At 46.6% G+C, this 26,021-nt stretch overlaps 1 protein-coding gene across 1 annotated transcript in view; it reads right to left on the bottom strand.

The window, feature by feature from the left end:
• The window catches only part of LOC140389464 (scavenger receptor cysteine-rich domain-containing protein DMBT1-like), a 138,030-nt gene that overhangs the window by 30,610 nt on the left and 81,399 nt on the right, over positions 1-26,021 (bottom strand). Inside the window, exons 6-11 of the mRNA XM_072473594.1 lie at positions 18,260-18,577; positions 8,538-8,852; positions 7,016-7,330; positions 2,731-3,042; positions 1,066-1,380; positions 370-684 (exon numbers count right to left, since the gene is read on the bottom strand). Coding sequence (XP_072329695.1) covers positions 370-684; positions 1,066-1,380; positions 2,731-3,042; positions 7,016-7,330; positions 8,538-8,852; positions 18,260-18,577 — 1,890 coding nt within the window. The remainder of the gene's footprint in view (positions 1-369; positions 685-1,065; positions 1,381-2,730; positions 3,043-7,015; positions 7,331-8,537; positions 8,853-18,259; positions 18,578-26,021) is intronic.

Here is a 26,021-nt window from a genome sequence, read left to right as displayed (position 1 = left end):
AGATCTCGGGGCCTAGAGAACTGAAGGCACGTCGACTAACGATGGAGTAATTCTGTTTGCAGAGCGGCGAGAGGCCTGAATTAAACGAACCGAGATATGCTGGCGAGTGGGAAGTTTGGAGGAGTTACATGGATAGGAAGAGGAAGGCCCATGGGAGGATTTGAAAAAAAAAATGTGAATTTCAAATTTAAGGTGTTGTTTGACCAGGAGTAATTGAACATCAGTGGCTGCCGTACCGTGAGTAATGGAATAGGCTGTGCGTTAAGAATTGAGCTGCAGCTTTGGATGGCCTCAGGTTTATACATGAGAGAAACATTGAAGCATCAGTGAAACATTCCCAGAGAAATAGATTCAATTTGCACCTGTTACCTGAACAAATGACTCCAATGTCCTCCTTGTGTTTACAATTATGTTGACCCCAAGGTGAAGATGGACATTGCCACAGCAGTGACTCGTGCAAACGGCAGTCCACATCATCAAGCCAGATCGGTCCAGTACCCCTTCCAAATGTAACTTCGCGATCCACAGATCGGGCTGATCCACAACTGAGCTGCTTGCAAACCACTTCTGCATCCTGTATTCCAAAGGAATCGGCACAAACAGTCCCCCAAGTCGCATTATAGAAAACCTCAACTCTGCCCTGGCAGGGATTTGGTCCGTTCTGCAGTCTTACAGCTCTGTGCTCTGTGGAACAAAGGTTGAAGTTGAACCGTTGGTTTGGTTCAATCGCACCGCATGAATTGTAGCAACACAAGGTCAGGCGTTCTGTTCAATAATGACGTTGAGTTAATGAGATTGTTTATCAGTGAACCTCAAAAGGCCAATTATTTCAAAATTATTAACTTCGAACATACTGGACTGTGCCTTGCAGACTCATTCTGCATTACGCTGTTGTGCATGGAGATAATGGGATCTTTCTGTTGGTTATCGAAGGCAATACGTTGCTGAGTGCCGAATTTAAGGAGAAACACTGCTGCGAATCAGTTACCCCTACCTCAAGCATTTTAAAAATAATTTATTTTAAATAAAAGTCAAAAACTGTGAATATTTTAAACTACTTCTCACCCGAGCAGATAACTCCAGCATCTTCTTTATGATTGCAGTCGCTCTCACCCAACGATCCTGCCGGACATTCCCACAAAGCAGATTCGTTCGCTGTACAGTTAATGTTGTCCAGCCAGATAGGTCCCTCTCCTGGACCAAACCAACCGGAAACTGTTGCATTTAGAGCCTCTCCACACTTCAGCTGGTTACAAACAACATGGGCGTCTGCCAAATCCCAGGAGTCATCACACACGGATCCCCAGTCTCCATTGTAGTAAAGTTCCACCCTTCCTGCACAGCGACTTTCACCATCCACCAACCTTACCTGAACGTGATCTAAAGAACAGGAATAGTTATATTCAGGAGCAAATGGTCGAGGATAGTGTTTCCCTACAGTTCCTAATCGTTTCATTCCTAATTTGTGTACTGCTAGTCACTGCTTAGCAATTAGATTATTACGATTCCATCAAAGCATGGTGCCATTTTTACATGAACACTTCCTACCCACCTTAATGATACAAACTGAAAAAAATTATTAATTGCAAACTTTTGAAATCAATTTGCTGTAGTACTACAAATGCACCTAGAGTATGAAATGAAAATGTAAAAATAGAAACTAAAACTAACTGCGTATAATTATTAATTGTAGAGTTCTGAAGTGGAAATGCCATAGTGATACAAATAATTCAATAAACATGTAACAATAACAAGTAAACCTCCCATTGAGTACGGATATGACTAGATACGGTGGATGCAGGGCGGATGTTCCCGATGGTGAGTGTGTCCAGAACCAGGAGTCACAGTGTAAGCATTCAGGGTAGACCATTTAAGGCAGAGATGAGGAGACATTTCTTCACCCAAAAAGTGGTGATCCTGTGGAATTCATTACCTCACGAAGTAGTTGAGGCTAAGATATTGACTACATTCAAAAGGCGGCTATAGATAGAACTGGAGGTGAATGGTATTCAAGGGTTATAGGAAAAAATCAGTATTAGGTTATTGAATTGGACGATCAGCCATGATCGTGATAAATGGTGGAGCAGGCCCGAAGGACCGAATGGCCTCCCTCTGCTCCTATTTTCTATGTTCCTATTTTTGTATGAAATATAGTCTTTCCGATTGTTGCTGATCTTTGGGTTTTTTTCGCCAGAGAACACTGGAGGCTGAGTCAATGAATATGCTCAGGATAAGTTGGACAGATGTTGGATTCGCAAGCGAGCGAATTGTCTGGGCGACAAGAAAGGAAATGGAGTTAAGGCTACAATCAGATCAGTCGTGGTCTTATTAAGTGACAGAGCACAATCGAGGAGCCGGATGGCCTACTCCTCCTCCATTTTCTATGGTTCCTATGTTCTCAAAGATTTGGTAGTTGGGCATAACTAGAAGGGTCTCGTAGCAGGAGCAATTGAAAAGCAGTTTACAATCTAAATGGAGGGAGATTGCAGGAGATTCTCCTTGCAAGAAACAGTACTGTTCGTCTCAACTAGACCACGTGGTCACGAATTGCAAGCTCCAGCCACTTGCTGAGAGACTCCATTTCCAATTGCCAATTGGATTTTTTAATTACCTGCCTTATAAGGACCTGCGTCTCATTGCTGTGAGCATGCCGGTTTGGTTATTTATGAATCCATCATTAAAGCGCGATGTGTTGGACATTTTAAGTTTGCGAAGTAAAGACGTTCGTACCAGAGCAAACCACACCGACGTCATCTGCGACAGATAATTTTGTTGCTTGTGTGAAAGTACAATTCCACAAGGAAAGTTCACTTCCATTGCATCTGACATTGCTCATCCAGACTGGTCCGGTTCCCTTTCCAAACTTCAAGTGGTTATAAGTCCTTATTGCATAACCGCAGTTCAGCTGTCTGCAAACTACATCTGCATCTTTGAAATTCCACTGTGTGTCAATCACTCTCCCCCAAACACCGCCATAATAAACCTCTACTCGGCCATCACAGACGCTCTCTCCATTGACGAGTCGCATCTGCCAATCTTCAACTGTAAGAAATAAATTTGGTAATCAAAGTTCATAAAATGTGCCGCAAAGCCATAGTGTGAACATAAGTAACTTAATTGTGCTGTTAATATTTTCTTGACTTAATAAAAAGAGGGGATGGGGCAATTAGGGAATGACATCAGCATCAACAAGCGAGCGGGAAAAGGCAAGGTTAAAGTTTCAAAATCCTGGGTGAGAACTGCTGTGATCAAAAGGACACGACCTTTACAGGCAGGCATGAAGAAATAGCTGAGAAATATCGTCAGGTAAGGTTTCAAACTTCAAACCATGAAGCACTTGCCATGTTTTATCACAGCGAGGTCGAGGACGCCAGCAGAAATGACATGTTTTGTCTTTGTGAACTTGAGCGTCTGGTTCCTTATTGAAACTTACAAACACTAAAATGTAGGTGCAACCAGAGTATCAATCTGGAGGGAGATCCACAATCTGCAGCCAGCAACGATATGGATCGTGGATGCAGAATCCCAACAGTGCAGAATGAGGCAATTCGGCCCCTCGAGTCTGCACCGATCCTCTAAAATAGCACCCCGCAGACGCCCATGCTTTTACCCTATCCCTGTAACCCCGGTTAAAATTTTAAACACTAAGGGGCATTTTAAACACTAGCATTGCAAATACGGCTAACGTGCACATCTTTGCAGACACTGGGATATGCAAACTCCATACTCCACAAACTCTGGTCCAAATGTCGGAATCGAACCTGGGTCCCTGGCACTATGAGACAGCATGGCTAACTGCAGTTCAGTTTGGCCGCCCTATCTCAGGCTGGTGTGTGAGTCTACGGGGAACTAGCAGGTGTTGGTGTTGCCCTTGGGTTTCAGCCCTTCTTTTAAAATTCTTTAACTTGGAAAGTTCCGTGAAAGGAAGATCAATGGGTTGTTGCCCGAGATCTCGTCTTGAATCGTTCTTTTCATAAGCCCATCCAAAACTCTACTTTTGTCCCAACTGGATGGCGGCACGGTAGCACAGCGGTGAGCACTGTTGCTTCACAGCGCCAGGCTCCCAGATAGATAGTTTTTTGAAGAATAAAGGAATATAAGGTTGTGGTTTTCGCGCGGGAAAGTGGAGCTGGGTCCACAAAAGACCAGCCATGATCACATTTAATGGCGGAGCAGGCTCGAAGGGCCAAATGACCTACACCTGCTGCCAAATCTTATGTTCCTATGTTCGATTCCCGCCTTGGCTCACTGCCTGTGCGCAGTCTGGTCGATCTCCCGTCTTTGTGTGGGTTTCCCCCGGGTGCCCCGGTTTCTTCCCACAGTCAAAAAATGTGCAGGTTACGGTGGCGGTGTGGGCTTAAGTAGGGTGCTCGTTCCAAGGTCCGGTGCAGATTCGATGGGCCGAATGACCTCCTTATGCACTGTAAATTCTATGATCTATGATCCTCCTGTAGTAAAACTTCACAAGGTTCAGCCCTCATACTCAGGCGTTCTGCTATCCACATGTTTCTCAACAGTTTTTATTGAGTCAAGATTGGACGCACCCGGATATTCATGTTACAGTGAGAAATAACCAGCATCTAGGGCTTACCGATTGGAGTAAGATAAAATATTATTGTGGCTAGTAGCCAATAGTATCTCAAGAATGCTTAGATTTCAATAATTCGATAAGTTCTACCTTAGCACTTTGATAGTGGTGAACCATTGCCTATCTGTATAGACATGTCTTCATCTCAATATATTAGAATAATTTAATATAACACAACATAGATTCGGTAAGATTTTGAAGATGCCTGAAAGTTAAATAATACACTGCAACAACCCTTTGTGTTGGGACCCTTGCGTTTCCTGATTTATATAAATGACTTAAAAGTGCGTGTTCAGGGCAAAATCTCCATATTTGCAGGTTAAACAAAGCAAGGGAGAACAGTGAATTATTAAGATGATGGTGAGCGAATTCAGAGAGACATTGACAATTTGGCCAAATGGGCAGAATCTAGCAGATGAACTCCAATGCAGCGAAATGTGAGGTAATGCATTTTGGTAGAAGAAACATGGGGAGACAATATAGGCTCAAGGGTGCAACTTTGATGGGAGTACAGGAGGAGAGGGCCCTCGGGGTTCAAGTGCATAATTCTCTGAAGGTGGCCACACAGGTTGTATTCGTTGTTGAAAAGGCTTATAGCATCCTTTAGTTTTTAAATAGAAGCATAAAGTATAAAAGAATGGAAATTATGCTACACTTCCACAAATCATTGGATAGGACACATTTGAAGTATTGTGATAAGTTCTGGGTATCTTATTTAACGAAGGATGTTAAAGCCCCGGAGGAATAAGAGGAGATTTACGACAATGATACCAGGAATGAGGAATTTTAGATCTAAGCAAAGATTGGAGAAATTGGGCTTATTCTCCTAGGAGTCGTGAGGAATAAGAGGAGATCTTATTGAGATTCCAAGATTCTTGATTCAAGATTCCAAACAATTTTGACAAAGAAGGATATTGTGTTTCCACTGGCTGGTATGTCAGTGACTAGGGGTCGCTATTGCAAGATGGTCAACAAGAGAGCTCGGAGTGAGAGGAGGAGAAACCTCCTCGGCCCATCATCGGAGTGAGAGGAGGAGGAGGAGCGATTGAATAAACTCGGTTTGTTCTCACTGGAACGAAAGAGGTTGAGGGGCGACCTGATAGAGGTATACAAAATTATGAGGGACATAGACAGAGTGGATAGTCAGAGGCTTTTCCCCAGGGTAGAGGGGTCAATTACTAGGGGGCATAGGTTTAAGGTGAGAGGGGCAAGGTTTAGAGTAGATGTACGAGGCAAGTTTTTTACGCAGAGGGTAGTGGGTGCCTGGAACTCGCTACCGGAGGAGGTAGTGGAAGCAGGGACGATAGGGACATTTAAGGGGCATCTTGACAAATATATGAATAGGATGGGAATAGAAGGATACGGACCCAGGAAGTGTAGAAGATTGTAGTTTAGTCGGGCAGCATGGTCGGCGCGGGCTTGGAGGGCCGAAGGGCCTGTTCCTGTGCTGTACATTTCTTTGTTCTTTGTTCTTTGTTCTCTTTACTCAGAGTTGTTGGGATTTGTGATATGCTGCCTGCGAGAGTCGCGGAGGTGGATTGCATGGGAGGTTTCAAAAGAGAGCCGGATATATATTTTGAAGTGATGAATTTAGAGAGCTATGGAGATAGGGCTGGGGAATGGGACCTGCGTGGTTGTTATTTTGGGAGTCGGTGCAGATATGATGGGCCGAATGTTCTGCAAATAACAAGCAAATAACATACAATAAGAATTGTACTGTGGTCACTGATAGAAATAGTGGCATGAAGCAGTGCAGCTGAGACAAGTTTACAAAGTTAAGTGTGATTGTCCTTGTCTTTGTTCTTTCCTGAGCTACTGCATGATTAGATTGACATCTACGCCCTTCAGGACTGGCAAGCTCACCCAGTCGCCCTGCTTGAAAGGCAGATATGTTTTTTGGACTTAAAGAAGTAGACACATAATTTTCTCAATTAAATTGGATACAAGTAATTTGTTAATTGGCTCAATAATATGGCCAAAGGGGCCAAAACTTCTCAGAGTATCATTGCAGAGACTTGAAGTCCATTATTGACCCTTTCTGACAGAAATTCGAAGCAGCAGACTAAATGGGCAGCACGGTAGCACAGTGGTTATCACTGTTGATTCACAGCGGCAGGGACCCGGGTGGACCCCCGGCTTGGGTCACTGTCTGTTCACACTTGGGGAATATACAGAGTACAATTCATCGCCTCGCAGGGTTGACTCAGATTCCTTTCAATTTCCTCTGTCGATGAGGATAAACAAAAGGTAAGTAAATAACTAAGGCATTCCAGTAATTGGAAGAACTCACGATCCTCTCCCTTAATTACCCCCAAAAATGTAAATTTAAGCAGGACAGATCGAAGTTCCTGAAGAATTCCGTCATGCAAGTAAATAATATTATTATTTTGGTAATCATTGACGCTTGGCACAAAATTACACACTTACCGGAACAGATTATCCCAGCATCATTTCTGTGTGTGCAACGATGGTGGCCCCAGGATGTAATGGGGCAGTCGCTCAAACGTAACTCATTGCCGATACATTCGTTGATATCGTTCCATATTGAACCATTTCCCTCTCCGAAGATTTCTCCCCCTGGTGTTGATATCGCAGCTCCACACCCTAGCTGATTGCAGACAACAGCTGCATCCTGTAAATCCCAGGAGGTATTGCAGACTGTGCCCCAGGTGTCACCCAGCAGTATCTCCACTCTCCCTGAGCAGGTGTCATTACCACCAACTAACCGTGGTCCTTTTTGTCCTTTGTGCAGAAACAAAGAACATTTTTTCAACAGATTCGCTTTCCACTGCAAAGTATTTTCCTTATTTAACAGATCAAATGCACAAACCCCAATGGTGCAAAAAAGGAAACGACGAAACCAATGAAAAGAATAAAAAGAGCGAGTTTTCGTGAAACAAATCGTTTTTTTTTCACCCATCGTATCGCTTGTACAATTTACACTACACTGTCGTGCGGCAGTGAAAGAGAACGTCCTGAAAGGAATGTGTTAAGAGCTAAGAGGAAAAATTAAACTCCATTTGGAAAAGGTCTCCAATATTCTGAAAACACGAATACGAAAACTATGGAGAAGCGATCAGCTGGAGTGAAACTTCGGACTTTTGTTAAACCACATATCGTCAACCAAAAATTACCTCGACTTCTTCTCAATGGATAGTTCTGGAATATCCGACGGTAAAGTAGAAAGGATCTTCTGTTGAATCGCGGTGCTGAATTGTAAACAATCATACGATCTGTGCGGGAGATACTGGCCGGGGGCAATCAGGCTTGGGACAGGTTATCAAAATGTATTGCTCTAATGATGTTTTGGGCGGATAAGATCGAAATATATTACAATATAAATGGTGACAATGAAACATTGAGAAATTCCGAATTTGTTTGGAATTTTAATTTCGACGCTGTATTATTTTATTGTCTATCTGTCCAGCTGGATATAATTTAAATTGGAAATTGCTAATTACCTTATGAAAACGATGAATTAATTAATTTGATTTCCATACAAAACGTGATACTACCCACTGATTTGCAAGACAACTTAATTCTGGCTTGATACAGAGTATCAACGGCTCTTCCCTTGTACATTATTGAGGTGTGGAAAAGGTGTTGGCGGCCTCCGTGACACTGCAGTTAGCACTGCTGCCTCAGAACGCCAGAGACACGGGTTCAATTCCGACCAAAGGTAACTGATTGTGTGGAGTTCTCCCCTTGGGTAACTGCCTGGGCTACCTCCGGTTATACAGTTTAGGTGGATTGGCCATGCTAAATTTCCCTTACTGTCCAACGATCTGCAGGTTAGGTCGGGATAGACTGCTCTTTCATCGAGTCGGTGCAGCCTCGATGGGCCGGACGCCGTATTCCATGGAATGCATCGAATTTATAAGAACAGTTGCACGGATTTAGGCTCTGTGTTCCCACATGATGCAGGTGTAGGAAGAAATGAAACACTTACCGGAACAAATAACACTGACATCATTCCTGTGCGTGCAATGCTGTTGGTTTCTTGGTGTAATGGGGCAGTCCCAGAGAATGGTTTCGTTACCTTGACATCCATAGAAATCCTGCCATATGGGTCCAGTGCCCTCTCCAAAGTGAGCCCCTCCTTGCACTGCTATCACGTCCCCACATTTCAGTGATGTGCAAACCACACGGGCATCCTGTGAATCCCAATTGAAATCACACACTGTCCCCCAGGTGTCTCCGTACTGTATCTCTAATCTTCCCGAGCAGGCGTCTGCTCCACCAACAAGTCTCGGCTCTTTGTGTCCTGTTGAATGATAGCAGATGGTTAAATATTTTCAAGGTCATTTGCTGCAAGACACAGTTTAAATCGACAGCATTATTTGCTAAAATTACAAGTTCTATCGCCAAAGAATGGTAACAAAGTGTTCTTTTGCCGGAGCAGTCTTCTTGAACTCTGAAGATAATCTCCACCCTGGAATTGCTGCGAATGACGTAAGGGCTAAATTGTTACTATGACTAATATGATTTTGTGTCCAAAACTGTTTTAATCTCTCATGAATGACAACACTTCCGTCTCCGCGCTGACCCACAATGCGTCTGCAGGTTCTCCAAGTGCCTGTGTGGGTTTCGTCAGGGTGCTCTGGTTTCCTCCCGCAAGTCCAGAAAGAGTTTTTTTCTTCTTTTCTAAAATAAATTTAGAGGACCCAATTATTTTTTTTCCAATTAAGGGGGAATTTATTGTGGCCAATCCAACTGACTGCACATCATTGAGTTGTGGGGGTGAAACCATGCAGACACGGGGAGAATGTGCAAACTTCACACGGACAGTGACCCAGAGCTGGGATTCGAACCGGGGTCCTCAGCACCGTAGTCCCAGAGCTAACTGCTGCACCACGTGCCGCCCTTTGAGTTGGACATTTTGAATTCTCCCTCAGTGCCCCCGAATAGGCGCCGCAGTGTGGCGGCTAGTGGATTTTCACAGTAACTTAATTGCAGCGTTAATGTATGCCTTGTTGTGACACTAATAAAGATTATTCTTATTCCGATTGAAACATCACAATAAACAATGTTATTTCCCATATTCGACAGTTAAAACAATCGTGTCGTCTACAAAACGTTCTGGAATTCTCAGAAATTGTGGTTCAGAATAAGGCCACCAGTATGGGTTAGATTTATGCCCTGCGTGAGGTAGACGTAGGGCCTGGACTGAGGTCGATAGGCAATGGCAAGCCAGTCTTCACAAAAACTACTGACGATTTAATTCAGCGTGCAGGAATGGTTAGATAATGACACAAGGACGAAACCTTCGAGGGCAGCATGGCATCAACCCATTTTTAAAATACTTGCATTTTACTTTACGTGCATAGAGTGGGGAGATGGTGGCGTCATGGTTATGCCAATAGGCTGATAATTCAGAGAGTCACGCTCCGGGGACATGGGTTCAAAGAGTGTGAGAGGAGGCTGGAGTCGAAAAGACTGCGAGAGAAGCCGGGAGTCCAAGTGACCACGAGAGGAACTGGGAGATTGAAAAGAGCGCAAGAGGCACCAGGAGTCAAAAAGAGCGCGAGAGGAGCTGGAAGATTCAAGGAGGTTGGAGCATCGGGGCGGTGAGTATTGGGATTCGGCTGAAGCTGAAAAAACTGACATCACAGGAAAGCTGTGACGTAATTGGATGATCAAGAATCTGTGCAATATAAAAGACTGCAGAACAAATGAATTTACACATTAACTAAGTATAGATCGCTGGACAGGCGACATGCCGTAGCTTAATAATAATATTTCCTGTCACAAGAAGGCTGACATTAACGCTGCAATGAGGTTACTGTGAAAAGCCCATAATCGCCACACTACCAGAATGATGTGGAGGCTTTAGAGAGGGTGCAGAAGAGATTTACCAGGATGTTGCCTGGTATGGAGGCATTAGCTATTAGGAGAGGTTGAATAAACTCGGTTTGTTTCACTGGAACGATGGAGGGTGAGGGGCGACTAGATAGAGGTCTACAAAATTCTGAGGGGAATAGACAGAGTGGAAATTCAGAGACTTTTTCCCAGGGTAGAGGGGTCAACTACTAGGGGGCAGAGGTTTAAAGTGCGAGGGGTAAGGTTTAGAGGAGATGTACGAGACATGTTTTTTTGCATAAAGGGTAGTGGGTGCCTGGAACTCGCTGTCGGAGGAGGTGGTGGAAGCAGGGATGATAGTGACGTTTCAGGGGCATTTTGACAAATACATGAATAGCATGGGAATAGAGGGATACAGATCCTGGAAGTGTCGATGATTTTTGTTTAGACGGGCATCATGGTCGGCGCAGGTCTGGAGGGCTGAAGGGCCTGTTCCTGTGCTGTACTTTGCTTTGTTCGCCACATTCTGGTGCCTGTTCGGGTACACTGAGGGAGAATTCAGAATGTCCAAAAATTACCTAACAGCACGTCTTTCGAGGCTTGTGTGAGGAAAGCGGAGCACCTGCAAGAAACCCATGCAGACACAGGGAGAACGTGCAGGCGCCATACAGACATTGACCCAAGCCGGGAATTGAACTGGACACCTGGAGCTGTGATGCAACAGTGCTACCCACTGTGCCACCATGCTACCCAAGTCCTTGACCAAATTATCATGCTGAATGTACCCTCCGCTGGAGGTCAGAAACCCTCACTTACTCCCGGCTGCCAGAAAAACATGAACCATACCAAAGTCATACCAAATGCATGTGGGAGCTGGCAGGTCCCATTGTGAGCTGCAGTGATCACATCTGCAGGAAGTGTTTGCTGCTTGAAGAATTTTGGCTCATAATTGATCAGCAGGAGTCTGAGCTTTTGACACTGCAGCGCATCTGGTTACATAGAACATACAGTGCAGAAGGAGGCCATTCAGCCCATCGAGTCTGCACCGACCCACTTAAGCCCTCACTTCCACCCGATCCCCGTAAACCAGTAACCCCTCCTAACCTTTTTTTTTTGGTCACTAAGGGCAATTTATCATGGACAATCCACCCAACCTGCACGTCTTTGGACTGTGGGAGGAAACCGGAGCACCCGGAGAAAACCTACGCAGACATGGGGAGAACGTGCAGACTCCGCAGAGAGAGTGACCCAGCGGGGAATCGAACCTTGGACCCTGGCGCTGTGAAGCCACAGTGCTATCCATATGTGCTACTGTGCTGCCGGTTGGGGGAGAGTACCTGGATGCTTTGTTACTGGAAGTGGTCACACGCCACAGATAAAGTACTTCAAATTCGGCAAGTGGTCTGAGTGTGACTGCGAGTCGGGCAGACAGAGTAATGTTGAATTAAGAAATGGAGGAGCCTCGGTCCTTGACCTTGTCCAACAAGAACGAGGAACATGCTCCCTGTGTGGAGGAGATAAAGGACAGGCGGGAGGATGAGCAAGCTGACCACTGCATCATGGTACAGAATGCCATTGAAGTGAGGGAGCAAAAAGACAAGTGTTAGTTGTCAGGGATTATATTATTAAAGGAACTAATTGGATCCTTTGCAAGCATAATGGAGAGCGCTGTTGCTATGTTGCCTGCCCTTTGTCAGGGTGAGGGACATCTCTAACCAGATGAAAGGTTATTCGAGAGGGATGGGGACGATCCAGTTGTTGTGGTCAACGTCGCGACAAACACAACAGGCAAGACTAGGAAAGAGGACCTGTTACTGGAATATCAGGAACTGGGAAAAATGGGCGGGATCCTCCTGCAAACGGAGAATCCTGCCCGAGGTCAATGGAGTTTTCCAATATCGCCATGTCGCCGGTGGCGTTCTTTGCGGCTGGCAGGACGGAATACTGCAGACCAAATTTAAAGAATTTAAATATCAGCATTGACAAATGGGTCAAATGGGTCAAATTTAAACATCAAATATCAGCATTACTATCCGAGCCATGTGGAGTTTCATTTCATGGGGCATGGCATCAGTATTGGGACATGAGGGATCTGTACTGTTGGGACGGTCTCCACATGAACTGATCTGGGAGCAGCGTCCTTGCTGAAAGGATAAATAGGATGGTCACATGGAGTTTATAAGAGCAAATAGATTCGGGGAGGAGAGGGAAGGGTAAAGCTACAAGAAGTATGATTAATACGAACGAAAGCAGGTCAGCATGTGAGAAAACGTTAGAGGTTATTAGGGTGAAAGGGCAGGGCCAGTCTAACGACTATGGAGGGGAAAGGAAACGTAAAAAATCAAAGTGAAATATGACTGTGGAGTCAATAGTGGGAGTCAGTATTGGAAATGAGGCTGAGTTTTATCAGAGATCAATAAAGGAGGTCATAATGTGTGAAAAGTGTATTGCACAAGAATGTCCTGCAAGGGAAAAACAACTCAGGAGAACATATTTTAAACCCTTCTATCTGAATGCACACAGTATTTGGAATAAGGTCAATGAGCTGACAGCACAAATAGAGACAAACGGGCATGATTTGGTGGGGATTACTGAAACATGGTTGCCCTAGGCTACTTAGTGTTTCGAAACGATAGACAGAATGGAGCAGGATGTGGAGTTGGTTTATTGGATAAAGATGGCATTACATCTGGATTAAGAAATGAGATTGGCCCATGGCCAAAATGTTGAATCGATCTGGGTGGATATAAAAAACAACTGGGGGAAAACTCCTTGGTAGGCGTAATTTACAGGTCCCCGAGCAATACTTCCAACGTGGGGCATAGTATAAACCAAGAGATAATGAGGGCTTCTGAGAAGGGCACAATGGTAGGCATGGGTGATTTAAATATGCATATTGACTGGATTAATCAAATTGACAAAGGTAGCCTACGAGGGAGATTTCAAAGAGTGCATGAGGGATTGTTTCTTACAGGAGTATGCAATGGAGCCAATCAGGGAGTAGGCTATTTTAGATTTAGTATTACGTAATGATGGACATTTGATAAACAGTCTTGACGTTAAGGATCCTCTTGGAAGGAGTGATCACAGTATCAAATTTAGATCGAGCGAGAGAAGACAGAGTGCCATACTAGTGTTTTAGCATTGGACAGAGGTAGTTATACAAGCCTGAGGAAAGAGTTGCCCCAAGTAGACTGGGCACAGATAATTGAGGCTAGGACAATTGAGGAACAATGGTGGATATTCAGGGAGATATTAAATACGACTCAATTAAAGTACACTTCTCAGAGGAAGAGGAATATTAAAGGGGAGAAAAACATTCCATGGTTAAACAAAGAAGTCAAGGAAGGCATAAAAGCAAAACCTAGGGCATGCCATAAGGTAAAAACTAGTCATAAGCTGCAGGAAAGGGAGAACTTTAAGCTTCCAAAAAGATACTCAAAGTAAAATCAAAAGAGATAAACTGAACAATGAAAGGAAACTAGAAGAAAACATAAACATTAATACCATTAAGGCTCATGTAACATATAAAGCAGAAGAGAATAGCGAGAATAAATGTTGGCCCTTTATAGGACGATACTGGTGAGGTAATAATGGGGAGCATTGAAACGGCGGATTCACTAATATTGGTTGAAGATAATTTGTAAAAATCCAAAATCTACAGGTAATGCAGAGGAATTTGGTGCAATAACCATCACTCAGGAGACGATATTGAATAAACTGATGGGATTAAAGGCAGATATGTCTCCGGAACCTGACGGCCTGCACCCTAAAATATTAAGGCAGCAGAAATAGTGGACACATTGGTTATGATATTTTAGTATTCCCTGCATTCTGGAAGGGTCCTGGTGGAGGGACACACGCTAATGTGATGCCCCAATCAAAATGGGAGAGAGGCATCAAGTAGGAAACTATAGACCAGTTAGCTTGACCTCTGTGGTGGGAAAGTTGATGGAATCAATCATTAAGGAGATGACTGAACATTTGGAAAGACAAAGATGAATCCACCATTATTAGCATGCTTTTATGATGGTTAAGTGATGCTTGACAAACTTGCTTGAGATCTTTGAGAACGTAACTAGCAAGGTGGATAATGGTGAGCATGTGGATGTGGTACATCTAGACGTGCAGAAGGCGTTTGATAAGCTGCCAAATAAAAGACTGATCCAGAAGTTGATATCGCAGGGGATTTGGGGTAGAGTATTCCATTGGATTGCGGATTGACTGACTGACAGAAAGGAGAGGGTGGGGATACATGAGTCCTTCTCCAACTGGCGAACTATAACCAGCCAGGTGTGCAGGGTCAGTCGTCAGGACTCAACTGTTTACAATTTTTATAAATGATCTGCAAGCAGTCACAGAGTGTAACATAGCAAAATTTGCGGCCGATAATAAAATAGATAGGAAAGCAGGAATTGAAGAGGAGATAAAGATTTTACAGATAGATATAGATAGGCTCGGAGATTAGGCCATAGTTTTACAGATGGAGTTTCATGTAGATAAGTGTGCGATTATCCATTTTGTCCGATAATAGATAGCAAGTTCTTATATAAATGGAAAGCAGATTCAAGGAACACCTGGGCAGAGGGATCTGGGTAACTTTGTTCATGAATCGCAGAAAGTCGGTATACAGGTCCAGCATGTAATTAAAAAGGCAAATAGAATGTTCGCGTTTATTGCAAAAGGACTGGAGCATAAAAATAGAGAAGTGTTGCTGTAATTGCATAGCATGTTTGTGAGTCCACATCTGAAGTATTGTGTTAAGTTTTGGCTCCTTATTTGAGGCAGGATCTGGTGCAATTGGAGGCAGTTCAGAGGAGGTTCAGCAGATTCATTCCAGGGATGATAGAGTTGACATATGACGAGAGGTCAAACAGTTTGGGCACATACGCAGTTTGCCTACTTGTGACTCCAGACCAAGACAATGAAGTTGAATTTTAACTGCCTTCCGAATTGCCCGGGCAAGCTTCCCAATTCAAGGACATCAGTGATAGGCAAACATTGCAGACACAGAGACGCCCAGATCCCATGGAAGAATGCGCAAATAGTTGTCGTTGTTACGCTACACTTAATCAATTTTCATGCAAAAATAACGTGTCCCTGTTTAAGTGTCATCGATTCACTGTTTGTTACTGCAGAAATAATCCAGTTGTAAATGATTATTGAATTAAAATCATTTGTCCAGGCACCATCGCCGCTGTCACAGCAGTGGAAACATTCACGGGGCTTTATTTAAAACCAGAGAAAGGTTAATCCTCTACTTTGTGCAGATCGAACAGCAGCAACTTCAAGAAGTGATTGTGTAATTAGAAAAAGCATTATATCTATATATTTATGAAGAGTTAACAGGTGTTTTTAATTTTCCTTCTGATTCGTCAACGTGAGGTGAATAAGTTGCACTAATTTAAAATTGGACGCTGTTGATCAAACTGTGTGGTTGAATGGTATGAGTTCATGCACAAATGAAATGTCGAAAGTGCAAAGCCAACGTGTCCCCGTAAAGATAAAGGGTGGGGCGAAAGGTCTCAGAGACACCGACATACAAAGGATATACAGGATTGTAAAAGGAAAAGAGGGGATGCTTATCGCAGATTCAGGGGGCTTAAAACAGTGGATGCCCAAGAGGAGTATTGAACATGCAGGAGGGGAATCAAAAATAAATTAGGAGAACAAAGATGCGCCATGTAAATTCCTCGCAAGCAAAATAATGGAACATTTTGCAGGTAAGTTAAGGGCAAGCGGGTAAGCAGGGAAACAATGGGACTCATTAAGTAACAAAATGTTAATCTGTGTGGAGTCAAAACACGTAGATTGTTTACGAATGAGTATTTGACATCCGTGACAACAATAATATTTCTTGTTGTTACGAGTCGGTTTACATTAATGCTGCAATGAATTACTGTGAAAATACCCTAGTCGCCGCAGTGTGGTGACTGTTAGGGTACACTGGGGGAGACTTCAGAATGTCCAATTCATCTAACAAGTGTCTCTTTAGGGACTTGTGGGACGAAACTGGAACAGCTGGAGTAAACCCACGCAGACACGGCAAGTATGTGCATACTCCGCACCGACAGTGACCCAGTGAACACGGGTCCCTGGTGCTGGGAAGCAACTGTGCTAACCACTGTGATGCCATACCGTCCATGGTCATTGTGGAGAAGGAAATTTAGGGAATATGAAGCAGGTACGGGTTCTGTCATGAAATTGAACAGATTAGAACTGAGAGGAAGGAGGTGTTAGCGATTTTAGCGGGCCTGAAATTGGAAAAACCACCTACCCAGATGATATGTGTGCTAGACTGCTGTTGGTGGCAAAGGAGGAGTTTGCAGGAGCTCGATCGGTAATTCCTAAATCCTCTCTGGCCGCAAGAGACGTGGCAGAACACTGGACGACATCTAACATAGTACAATTATTTTAGAAGGGAAGTAGGGGAAAAACAGGTAATTACAGGCCATGGGTCTAACATCATCGGCAGGGAAATTATTGGAGCATACTCTGAGGGACAGAATTAATCTCCAGTTGGAGAGGCAAGGATTAATCCAGGATAGTCAGGGTGGCTTTGTCAGGGATGATCCTATCGATGAAACGTGAATGACTTTTTTGAGGAGTCGACTAGGTGTGTACATTGGAGTAGTGCAGTTGATGTAACCTGCATGCACTTCAGTAAACCTGTTGATAATGACCCAGCCGCATGGGAGACTGGTAGATAAAGTACGAGCCATTGAGATGCAGGGTAATTTGGCAAATTGGATCCAAGGTGGCTTATTGGTAGGAGACATAGCGCAATGATCGAAGGCTGTTTTTGTTATTGCAACCCTGAGTCCGCTGGGCTACCTCGGGGTTGTGGGCTGGCTTCCTTGCAGTTTGTAGCGTACATAATAATATAGGTGTAAATGGGGAGGGCATCATTAGTAAATTCGCACATACCACGAAAATTGGTGATGTGGTAAATAGCGAAGAGGAAAGCCTTAGATTACAGAAGGATATAGACAAGATCAGTAGATGGGTTTAACAGTAGCAAATAAAATTTAGCACAGAAAAGTATGAGTTGATGAATTTTGGAGGGACGGATAATACAAGGACATACATAATGCATAGGAGGAAGCTAGGAAGTACAGAGGTCCAGATGGAACGTGGGGTCCATTCCAATGATAGGTGAAGGGAGCAAGACAAGTGGATCAGGTGAATAAAACATTGTCTTTTATAGTCGAAGTACAGACTATAAGACCAGGGAAGTTTTAATGAAGGTGTATAAAACGTTGGTTAGGCCACAGCTAGACTACTGTGTGCAGTTTTATCGCCACGCGATAGGAATGATGTGATTGCACGAGAAAGGCTGCAAAGGATCATCACGGGGATGCTGTCTAGGCTAGAATGCTTCAGCTGTGAAGAGATGTTCGTTACGCTGGGTTGTTTTCATTGGATCAGAGAAGGCTGGGGAGTACCTGACGCAAGTGAACAAAATTGAGGGGATAAATATATAGGAAGAAACGTTTCTCCTCAGAACAGTGTTCGACAACCATTTAGCATAGATTTAAGGTCAGAAACATTAGATTTAGAGGTGAAGAGAGTAAATTATTTTTCAACCAGAGGGTGTTGGGAATTTGGAACTCCCTGCCTGAAAGGGTGATAAAGGCAGGGACCCTCATAACATTTTAAGAAGAATTTCCATGAAAACTTCAAATGCGATAGTACAGAGGGCTACGGGACAATTGCTGGAAAATGGAATTAGACTACATAGATGTTTGAAGCCCGGTGCAGACACGATGGGCCAACGGGCCTCTTTTTGTGTTGAAAAACTAGCGACTCTATTCCGTCATGACATGGTGTTATATTGCCCAATTGTGTGAATGTTAAAGACTGGAGAGTTACCTGCACAAATTACACCGGCTGTCTCCTCTTCCAGGGAACAGTTATTGTGAGCCAACTGTTTCAATTCACACTTCCACGGGTTTTCCTCGATGCCGTTGCAGTGGACTTCAACATTTAGCATGATCGACTGGCCAGCCCCAAATTGGGAATTTCCTGATGCAGACACAGCCTCGCCGCAGCCCAGGTACTTGCATACAACACGAGCTTCATTCATATCCCACATTCGACCGCAGATAGTACGCCAGCTGTCAAAGTTCCCGGCTTTAACTCTTCCCGCACAGGGACTCCGTCCACCTTCAAGCATCGCATTTTGCTCGGCTATGTTTTGGAAAGAATGCAATTTAAAATGATTTGCATTAGGGCTGTGGCATCGATTTGGGACTCTGAAGGCTGAATGTTCCCTTCGGGAAAGGAAACATAATTTTTTGCTGCGGCACACTGAAACTGTCACTCACTGGATTTGACTAGGGCGCCATTAATTCCTTACGTTTTTTTATTCCAATTTAGCTGGACTATATGTATTATGAGCTTTCTTGAAGTTGGCTTTCGCCAATTATTTGTTCTCTCCTGGATTATTCCAAGTTCCTTTCTGCAGTCAACCAAAACTTATGATGCAAGAATCATTGTCTCCTAAGGTGTGCCCCACACAGCCACGTGACCCACCTCCTGCCCAGGAAGCAGAACCAGCAGTGCGTTCTTTCTGGCTGAATCTGAAACATGCTGATGTTAAAAATTGACCAGAACATAGCTGAGGTGGTGGGTCGGGCAGATTTTTCACTCCGGATTTGATTCGAGATCGAGGGGAGTGGCGATTTTAATGAGCAAACAAAATGGGATTTGGGAGAGTGAAGGGGGTGACGGATCCGGGTGGGAGTTATGTGATTGTGAATGGGGTATTGGAAGGGGCACTGGTGGTGTTGATAAAGGTGTACGCCCCAAATTGGTATCATGTGGGTATTATGAGACGGTTGCTGGCGCCGATCCCGGATTTGGCCACGCACCAGTTGATCATGGGAGGAGATTTTAACTGTGTCCTGTAGCCGAGGGTGGATAGGTCGAGCCCCAGGTCGATGGCAAGGGTACAAATGGCGAGGGAGCTGGGGGTGGTCTACAGAGAGGATGGGTATGATGGATCCAAGGCGCTTTCAGAACCTAGGCGGAATGGAGTATTCCGTCTTTTAACACGTCCATAAGGTATATTCGACGACTGATTACTTTGTAGTGAGATGAGAGATTTTGGTTGGGGTGGAGGGGGCAGAGTATGCGGGGATAGTTATCTCGGACCGTGCACCGCGGATGGAGGTTTATTTGAGAAGGTGCGGGATTATGAAAGGATTATGTGGAGTTGAATCAGAATGGGAGGTGTCGGCGGCCATTGTTTGGGAAGCACTGAAGACAGTGGTCCTGGGAAAATTATTTTGTTTAAGGCCGTTGCGGATTGGGAAAAGAGGGAGGAACATGACCGTCTCGTGAGCAAGATAGTGGAGGTCAATAGGGAATATTCCAGGGTGCCCGCCGTGGAGGGATTGGCGAGGAGGAAAAGGTTGCTGGGGCACATTAACAGGCTGACAACAGGGAGAGCGGTAGGGCAACTGCGTAGGGCAAGGGGGGGGGGGTTGAAATATGAGTTTGGGGAGAAGGCGAGCCACATGCTGGGGCACCAGCTGTGGAGGCAGGCTGCATCCAGGGAAATATTGTAGATACGGACTGGGGCTGGGGATGTGGTCAGAGCCAGGGAAGATAAATGAGGCATTTTGGGATAACTACCAGGGACTTTATGAGGTGGACCCGGGACTGGAGGAGGGGACATGGAACAGTTTCTGGACAAACTGGAATTTGCCCAAAGGAAGCAAAGAAGCAGGCGTTGGAGGAGCCGCTGGGGCTGAGGGAGGTGCTGGATAGTAGCAGGGGTATGAAGTCGTGAAGGCCCCTGGGCCGGATGGATACCCGGTGGAATTCTATAAGGAATTTGCGATGGACCAGGCACCACATCTGTTAGGGGCATTCAATGAAGCACTGGAGAAGTTGCCAGAGACAATGATGCAGGCAGTAATCACACTAATTTCGAAAAAGCGGAATGTCCCGGTAGAATGTGGGTCATGTAGGCCCATATCAATATTGAACACGGATGTGAAAGTATTGGCTAAGTTGTTGGTGGGGGAGATGGAGGAGTGTGTTCCCGGGACGGTGGCAGAAGATCAAACAGGCTGTGTGAATGTCAAGCAGCTCGCGAGTAATAAGACGGCTGATGAATGTGGTGATGAATCTGTCGGGGGCTCTGATACCGGAGGTGGTGGTGTCCATGGAGGTGGAGAAGGCATTTGATCGGGTAGAGTGGTGTTACTTGTTCGAGGTTTTGTGATGGTTTGGGTTTGGGCCGAGATTTGTGGCATGGGTACGTTTGCTGTATGTGAAATGAAATGAAATGAAAATCGCTTATTGTCACAAGTAGGCTTCAAATGAAGTTACTGTGAAAAGCCCCTAGTCGCCACATTCCGGCGCCTGTTCGGGGAGGCTGGTATGGGAATTGAACCGTGCTGCTGGCCTGCCTTGTTCTGCTTTCAAAGCCAGCGATTTAGCCCTGTGCTAAACCAGCCCCTTGTGGCACCAAGGGCGAGGACGAATGATATGAGCTCACAAAGCTTTGACTTACACAGGGGTATGAGGCAGGGATTCCCGCTGTCAACGCTGCTGTTCACGCTGGCCATAGAGCCATTGGCGATGTTTCAGGGGATTGGAGAGTGGCGAGGGATTATGAGGGGACAGAGGGAGCATCGGGTGTCGTTCTATGCCGATGACCTCTTCCTGTATATTTCGATCCGTTGGAACGTATGGGGAGGATAATGGGCCTACTGGGTGGTTTGGAGGGTTGTCAGTGAACAAGCTGAATGTAGGGAAAAGCGAGGTATTCCCGGTGAATGAGTTGGCACAGCGGGCTCATTTAGGGGGAATGCCATTTACGCCCGCGAGGGATAGGTTTAGGTATTTGGGGATTCAGGTAGCGAGGGAATGGACGAGGCTCGAGAAGTGGAACTTAACGAAGCTGGTGGAGGAGGCTAGGGAGGATCTTAAGAGGTGGAATACACTGCACTGAACACTGGCAGGAATGGTCCAAGTGATGAAAATTAATATTCTGCCGAGGTTATCTTTCAAACTTTCCCAATCTTTATACCAAAGGCCTTTTTTCGGAAAGTGGACATGATCATTTCGAACGTTGTCTGGGCGGGGAAGCTGCCGAGGGTGGGGAGGACCCTGCTACCTCGGCCGACGCATCAGGGGGGCTCGCGTTGCCGAACTTGCTTCATTATTATTGGGTGGTGAATGGTGACAAGGTGTGGCGGTAGTGGGAAGGAGAAGCGGTAGAGTGGTTCAGGATGGAGGAGGAATCTTGTAAGCGGTCTAGTTTGAGGGCTATCGTGACGGCAGCGTTGCCAATGGCTCCCAGTAGGCATTCAAGGAGCCCGGTGGTGCAGTCCACAATGAAGATATGGAATCGGTTGAGGAGGCATTTTAGGGTGAACGGGATGTCGGTGCCAACGCCGCTGTGCGAGAATCATGAGTTTGAGCCGGGGGTGGATCATGTATACAGGATGTGGAAGGAAGTGGGGCTGGTCAAGGTGAGGGATCTGTATTTGGAGGAAGGGTTTGCCAGTCTGTAGGAGCTAAGGGAGAGGGTAAAACTGCCGAGGGGGAGTGCGTTCATGTATCTGCAGGTTAGGGACTTTGCGCAAAAGATCTGGAGTGGGTTCCCCAGGTTGCCGGGATACACCCTTTGGAGTGACTGCTGCTCCCGGATGTGGGAAGGGAGGGAAGAATTGGGGATGTATACAAGTGGCTGGGGAGCAGGGAGGCGAGCGGGTGGTGAAGGACGAGGAGAAATGGGAAGCGGAGTTGGCAGGGGAGATCAACTGGGGAGCATGCAGTGAGGCACTGAGTAAGGTAAACGGGAACTCCTAATGTGCCAGGATGAGCCTGATACAGTTTAAGGTGGTGCATAGGCCGCATTTGACATGGGCAAGAAGGAGTGGGTGTTTTCAGGGGGTGGCAGATGAGTGTGAGAGATGTGGGCGGGGGCCACCGTATCACGCGTATATGTTTTTGGGGTTGCGAAAAATTGGGAAAATTCTGGGCGGGACTGTTTGCAGTCTTAGTCAGGGTATTGTCGGAGGACGTGGACCCGGACCCTTTGGTAGCAATATTTGGGGTCTCAGAGAAGCCAGAGCTCATGGAGAGGAGGAAGGCCAATGTCTTGGCGTTTGCAACTCTGATTGCACGTCGGCGAATTTTGCGTGAGTGGCGGTCGGCATCGCCACCGGGAGTAGTAGCTTAGTTGGGTGACCTGTACGACTTCCTGCGATTAGCGAAGATAAAGTATGAGTTAAGCGGCTCTTCAAGGGGGTTTAAGGAAGGGTGGGGGTGTTCGTGAACATGTTTGAGGAGCTGTTCGTCGCGGGGGCATGAATAAGAGGAAAAATCTGTGCAGACTGTCTCGTTAATTGTTGGGAAGCATGTTTCCCGGGATGTTTATACGCTGTAACCTGTTTTGATACAAGTTTGTAATAAAATGCATTTTTAAAAAATGAAGTAACATGAACAGGCATTTCACTTCCCCAATTAAACGAAAACATGCTCCTCCTTGGTGGAGACAGAGACAAACTGCTCATCGAGAACCATACCCATGTCCTCTGAATCAACGCACAATTTTCCATCTACATCTCCAATAGGCCCAAACCTTTCCTTCGTAATTATTTTTCTCTTAATGCAACGATAAAACATCTTAGGCGAGATTATCCGATTCTGAGACCAAGCGTAGATGCCGGGTCAGTGTTTATTTACTTCCATGACAACAGAACTGTCACCGCACCAGGCCCGATTCAGTGACTGTGGGATTCTAGTACACTTGTCACGTGGAACACAATTGATCTTTCCAAGTACAGTGCAGACAACATGGGCCGAATGTTGAAAAGGTGATGGATTCGCCGGATTCGTGGATTGACTCAGGAGGCTGACAAGCTGCAGCCACTCATAGACACTTCACCGCCCACACACACCATCCCAGCCAACAGGATAACAGCGTGGAGAGTGACACAGTTTCACAGACACTGGGCTGGGACGCTCCTGGATGTGGTGCAGGGGAGGATGACCACCCTGTATCTTGGCCTGGGAAGGGGGTTGCCAGGCCCCGTCGTTCGACGTGCCTGGTCTCACGTGGCAGAGGCGATCAGCGCCGTGAGGGCCATTGTGTGGAGCGGCCAGCACTGCCGTAAAATAGTGCACACCTTCCTCAGGGAGGCCAGAAAACATTGTGCCCCTAGCAGAAATCCCGTCCGTCCCACAAACCCGTAACCCGATCGCCCCATCCAGAGTGTTTCCAAAATCACATCCTGCACCATATGGTGGCACCCGTACCGGCTGGTGCCCAGCCACAGAGGCCATCAGCTACCCACCCTTGAGCTGCATGCATCAGACTGTCTAACACTGTCATTTTCTGTTTCCCCTCCCTCCTCCACCCCACAGGAGAAGGTCTGCCATAACCGCCGGAAGTGAAGAACAATGGAGGTGACTGCCGGACCTCCGGTCCCTCACAATTTCTGAGCAGAGGATCCTTGATGTGATCAGCTGCCTAAGGAAAGGGAAGTTACTGGGGTGCAGGTCGGCTCTGGGCGAGGAAGTGGGACACCGTTGAGTTGCGGTTCACCTTGCCAGGTGTAGCAACCACCCCCAAAGCCACCCCACCACCTACACCCTCACCCCTACAGCACCCTCACCCTCTCCCTCACCCTCACCCCCACACCAGAGTCAGCCCCACCCGACCGCCATGATCACCCCATGCTCACCCCCACAAAAACCTCACCCTCACCCCATATCAACTTCGCACTCACCCTCATCCTCACCCCCACGTCATCACCACCATCACACTCACCCCCACCCCAATGCTCACCACAATCCTCACACCCAACCTCACCCCACCTCCATCCTCACAACCGTACCTCACCCTCACCCTCATCACCATCACCCCACACCCACCCCACAACCCTGCCCGCGGCCTGCGGTTAAATCGTGCATCTTATTTTGTGCCTTGCAGGACCTGCTGGTGATGGGGTGGTTCCATGATGCGTCCCGTGCCACCAGCCAGCGCCGCAGCCGGAGCTCCTCCACCCCCTCCCATGTGTTGATTAGCGATGAGGAGAGCAGCACTGAAGGCAAGCCTCAACAAAATACCCAAGACACCCCGGAGCTCTACTCCTGGGGCAACACACATTTCACGTCACAGTTGAATCCACACCCACCACCATCCCAGAGACACCCACGTCGGTGAAGAGGATCCTGCGACACAATCTTTTGCAACCACACAGCTGATCAGGTAGGAGTACCCGAGGTGCTGAACAGTCGAAGCGTGGGACGACCCCAGGAACTAACTACCGTTCAGACGGATTTAGAGCATCTGGAATGGATGGCGCCATCAATCGTGCAGATGCAGTTACAGAGCCAGGATCTACACGAGGCATTGTCGGCGACCATCCAGTAGCTACAGGTGCAGTTTAAGGAGTTGAACTGCTTACAGGAGCGGAGGGGATGCTACCCATGCATGCCATCCAGGTCAACACCACACAGGTGGCATCTGCGGTGGAGGCACTGGGTACGAGTGTTTTGGGTATGGACCAGCATGTTCAGGGCCTGGGGCATTCTGTGCAGGCTTTGGCCAAGGCCCAGGGCAGCGCTGCCACCTCATAGGCAGCCACGTGTGGGAGCCATCAGGAAATTGCTGCAGAGCTTTTGAGTGTGGCCCAGTCATAGCGGGACATGGCTGAAACATCGATGGTGTTACCCATGCGCTGACCGAGGTGGTGCACACACAGAGGGAGGTGGCTCAATCCCAAAGTGAGATGGGGTAGTCACTGGGTGATGTTAAGCAGACCTCGAAGGTGGTGGCAGAGACAATGAATGATGTGGTTCAACCCCAGCCGGCGATGGTCCACCCCCTGTTCTCCACAGCCACGAGGTTGCAGACCTTGGTCCCCAGGACTGGCTGCGCCATGTGGCAGGGGCGGTCAGAGAATAGCTCTTCTCGCAACCCCGTCTCATGGAGTAAAGTGGGGACACCAGACACTACAAAGGAGGAGGAGGTGATGAGGCCCATGCTGGTGACTCCCGCAAGGGATGTGTCGGAACACCGCAGCACATCAGACTCCGCACCCCTTCCTGTCCCTCATACATCTGGTGGGCAGCGAGCAGAACTCGGCGGCACCACGCTACCTGGGACACCCGGGTAGCAGCCGGGTCCATCCAGGCCCGGTCTCCACAGAAGACGGCCCCCAATGGGGACCCAAGACACAGGGCGGGAATCACAGCAGGCCGCCTCCACTCCTGATGTATCATCTGGGGAATCAACTAGATGTAGCATTCGGGCCCGTAAAGCCGGTAAGGTCCAAACCATTTAAGTTGTCATAGGTCTAAGATAGTCAGGTTATTTGGCTAGGGGATGTATATGTAAATATTTGTGCACATTAAACACCTGTTAGTGCTGTTACAACCTGTCCAGGTGCTCGGTTAGTTGGGCGTGAGGGGTGGGCTGGACTGGACGAGCCAGAGACGGGGTGTCGGAGGGGGTCCCCCCCCCCCCTCCCCGATGGGCAGACATTGTGGGTGCTCATAAGGGGACATTAATTCCGTCGATCATCCCCTGCACCCGGGTCATCATTATTTCCATGCACATCAATAAATATCGTGAACGAAAATATTCAATGCTAATTATTTGCAG

The sequence above is a fragment of the Scyliorhinus torazame genome, chromosome 14 (genome assembly GCF_047496885.1).
Source record: "Scyliorhinus torazame isolate Kashiwa2021f chromosome 14, sScyTor2.1, whole genome shotgun sequence".
In the NCBI taxonomy this organism is placed as follows: Eukaryota; Metazoa; Chordata; class Chondrichthyes; order Carcharhiniformes; family Scyliorhinidae; genus Scyliorhinus; species Scyliorhinus torazame.
This window is presented reverse-complemented; position numbering and strand designations above follow the sequence as displayed.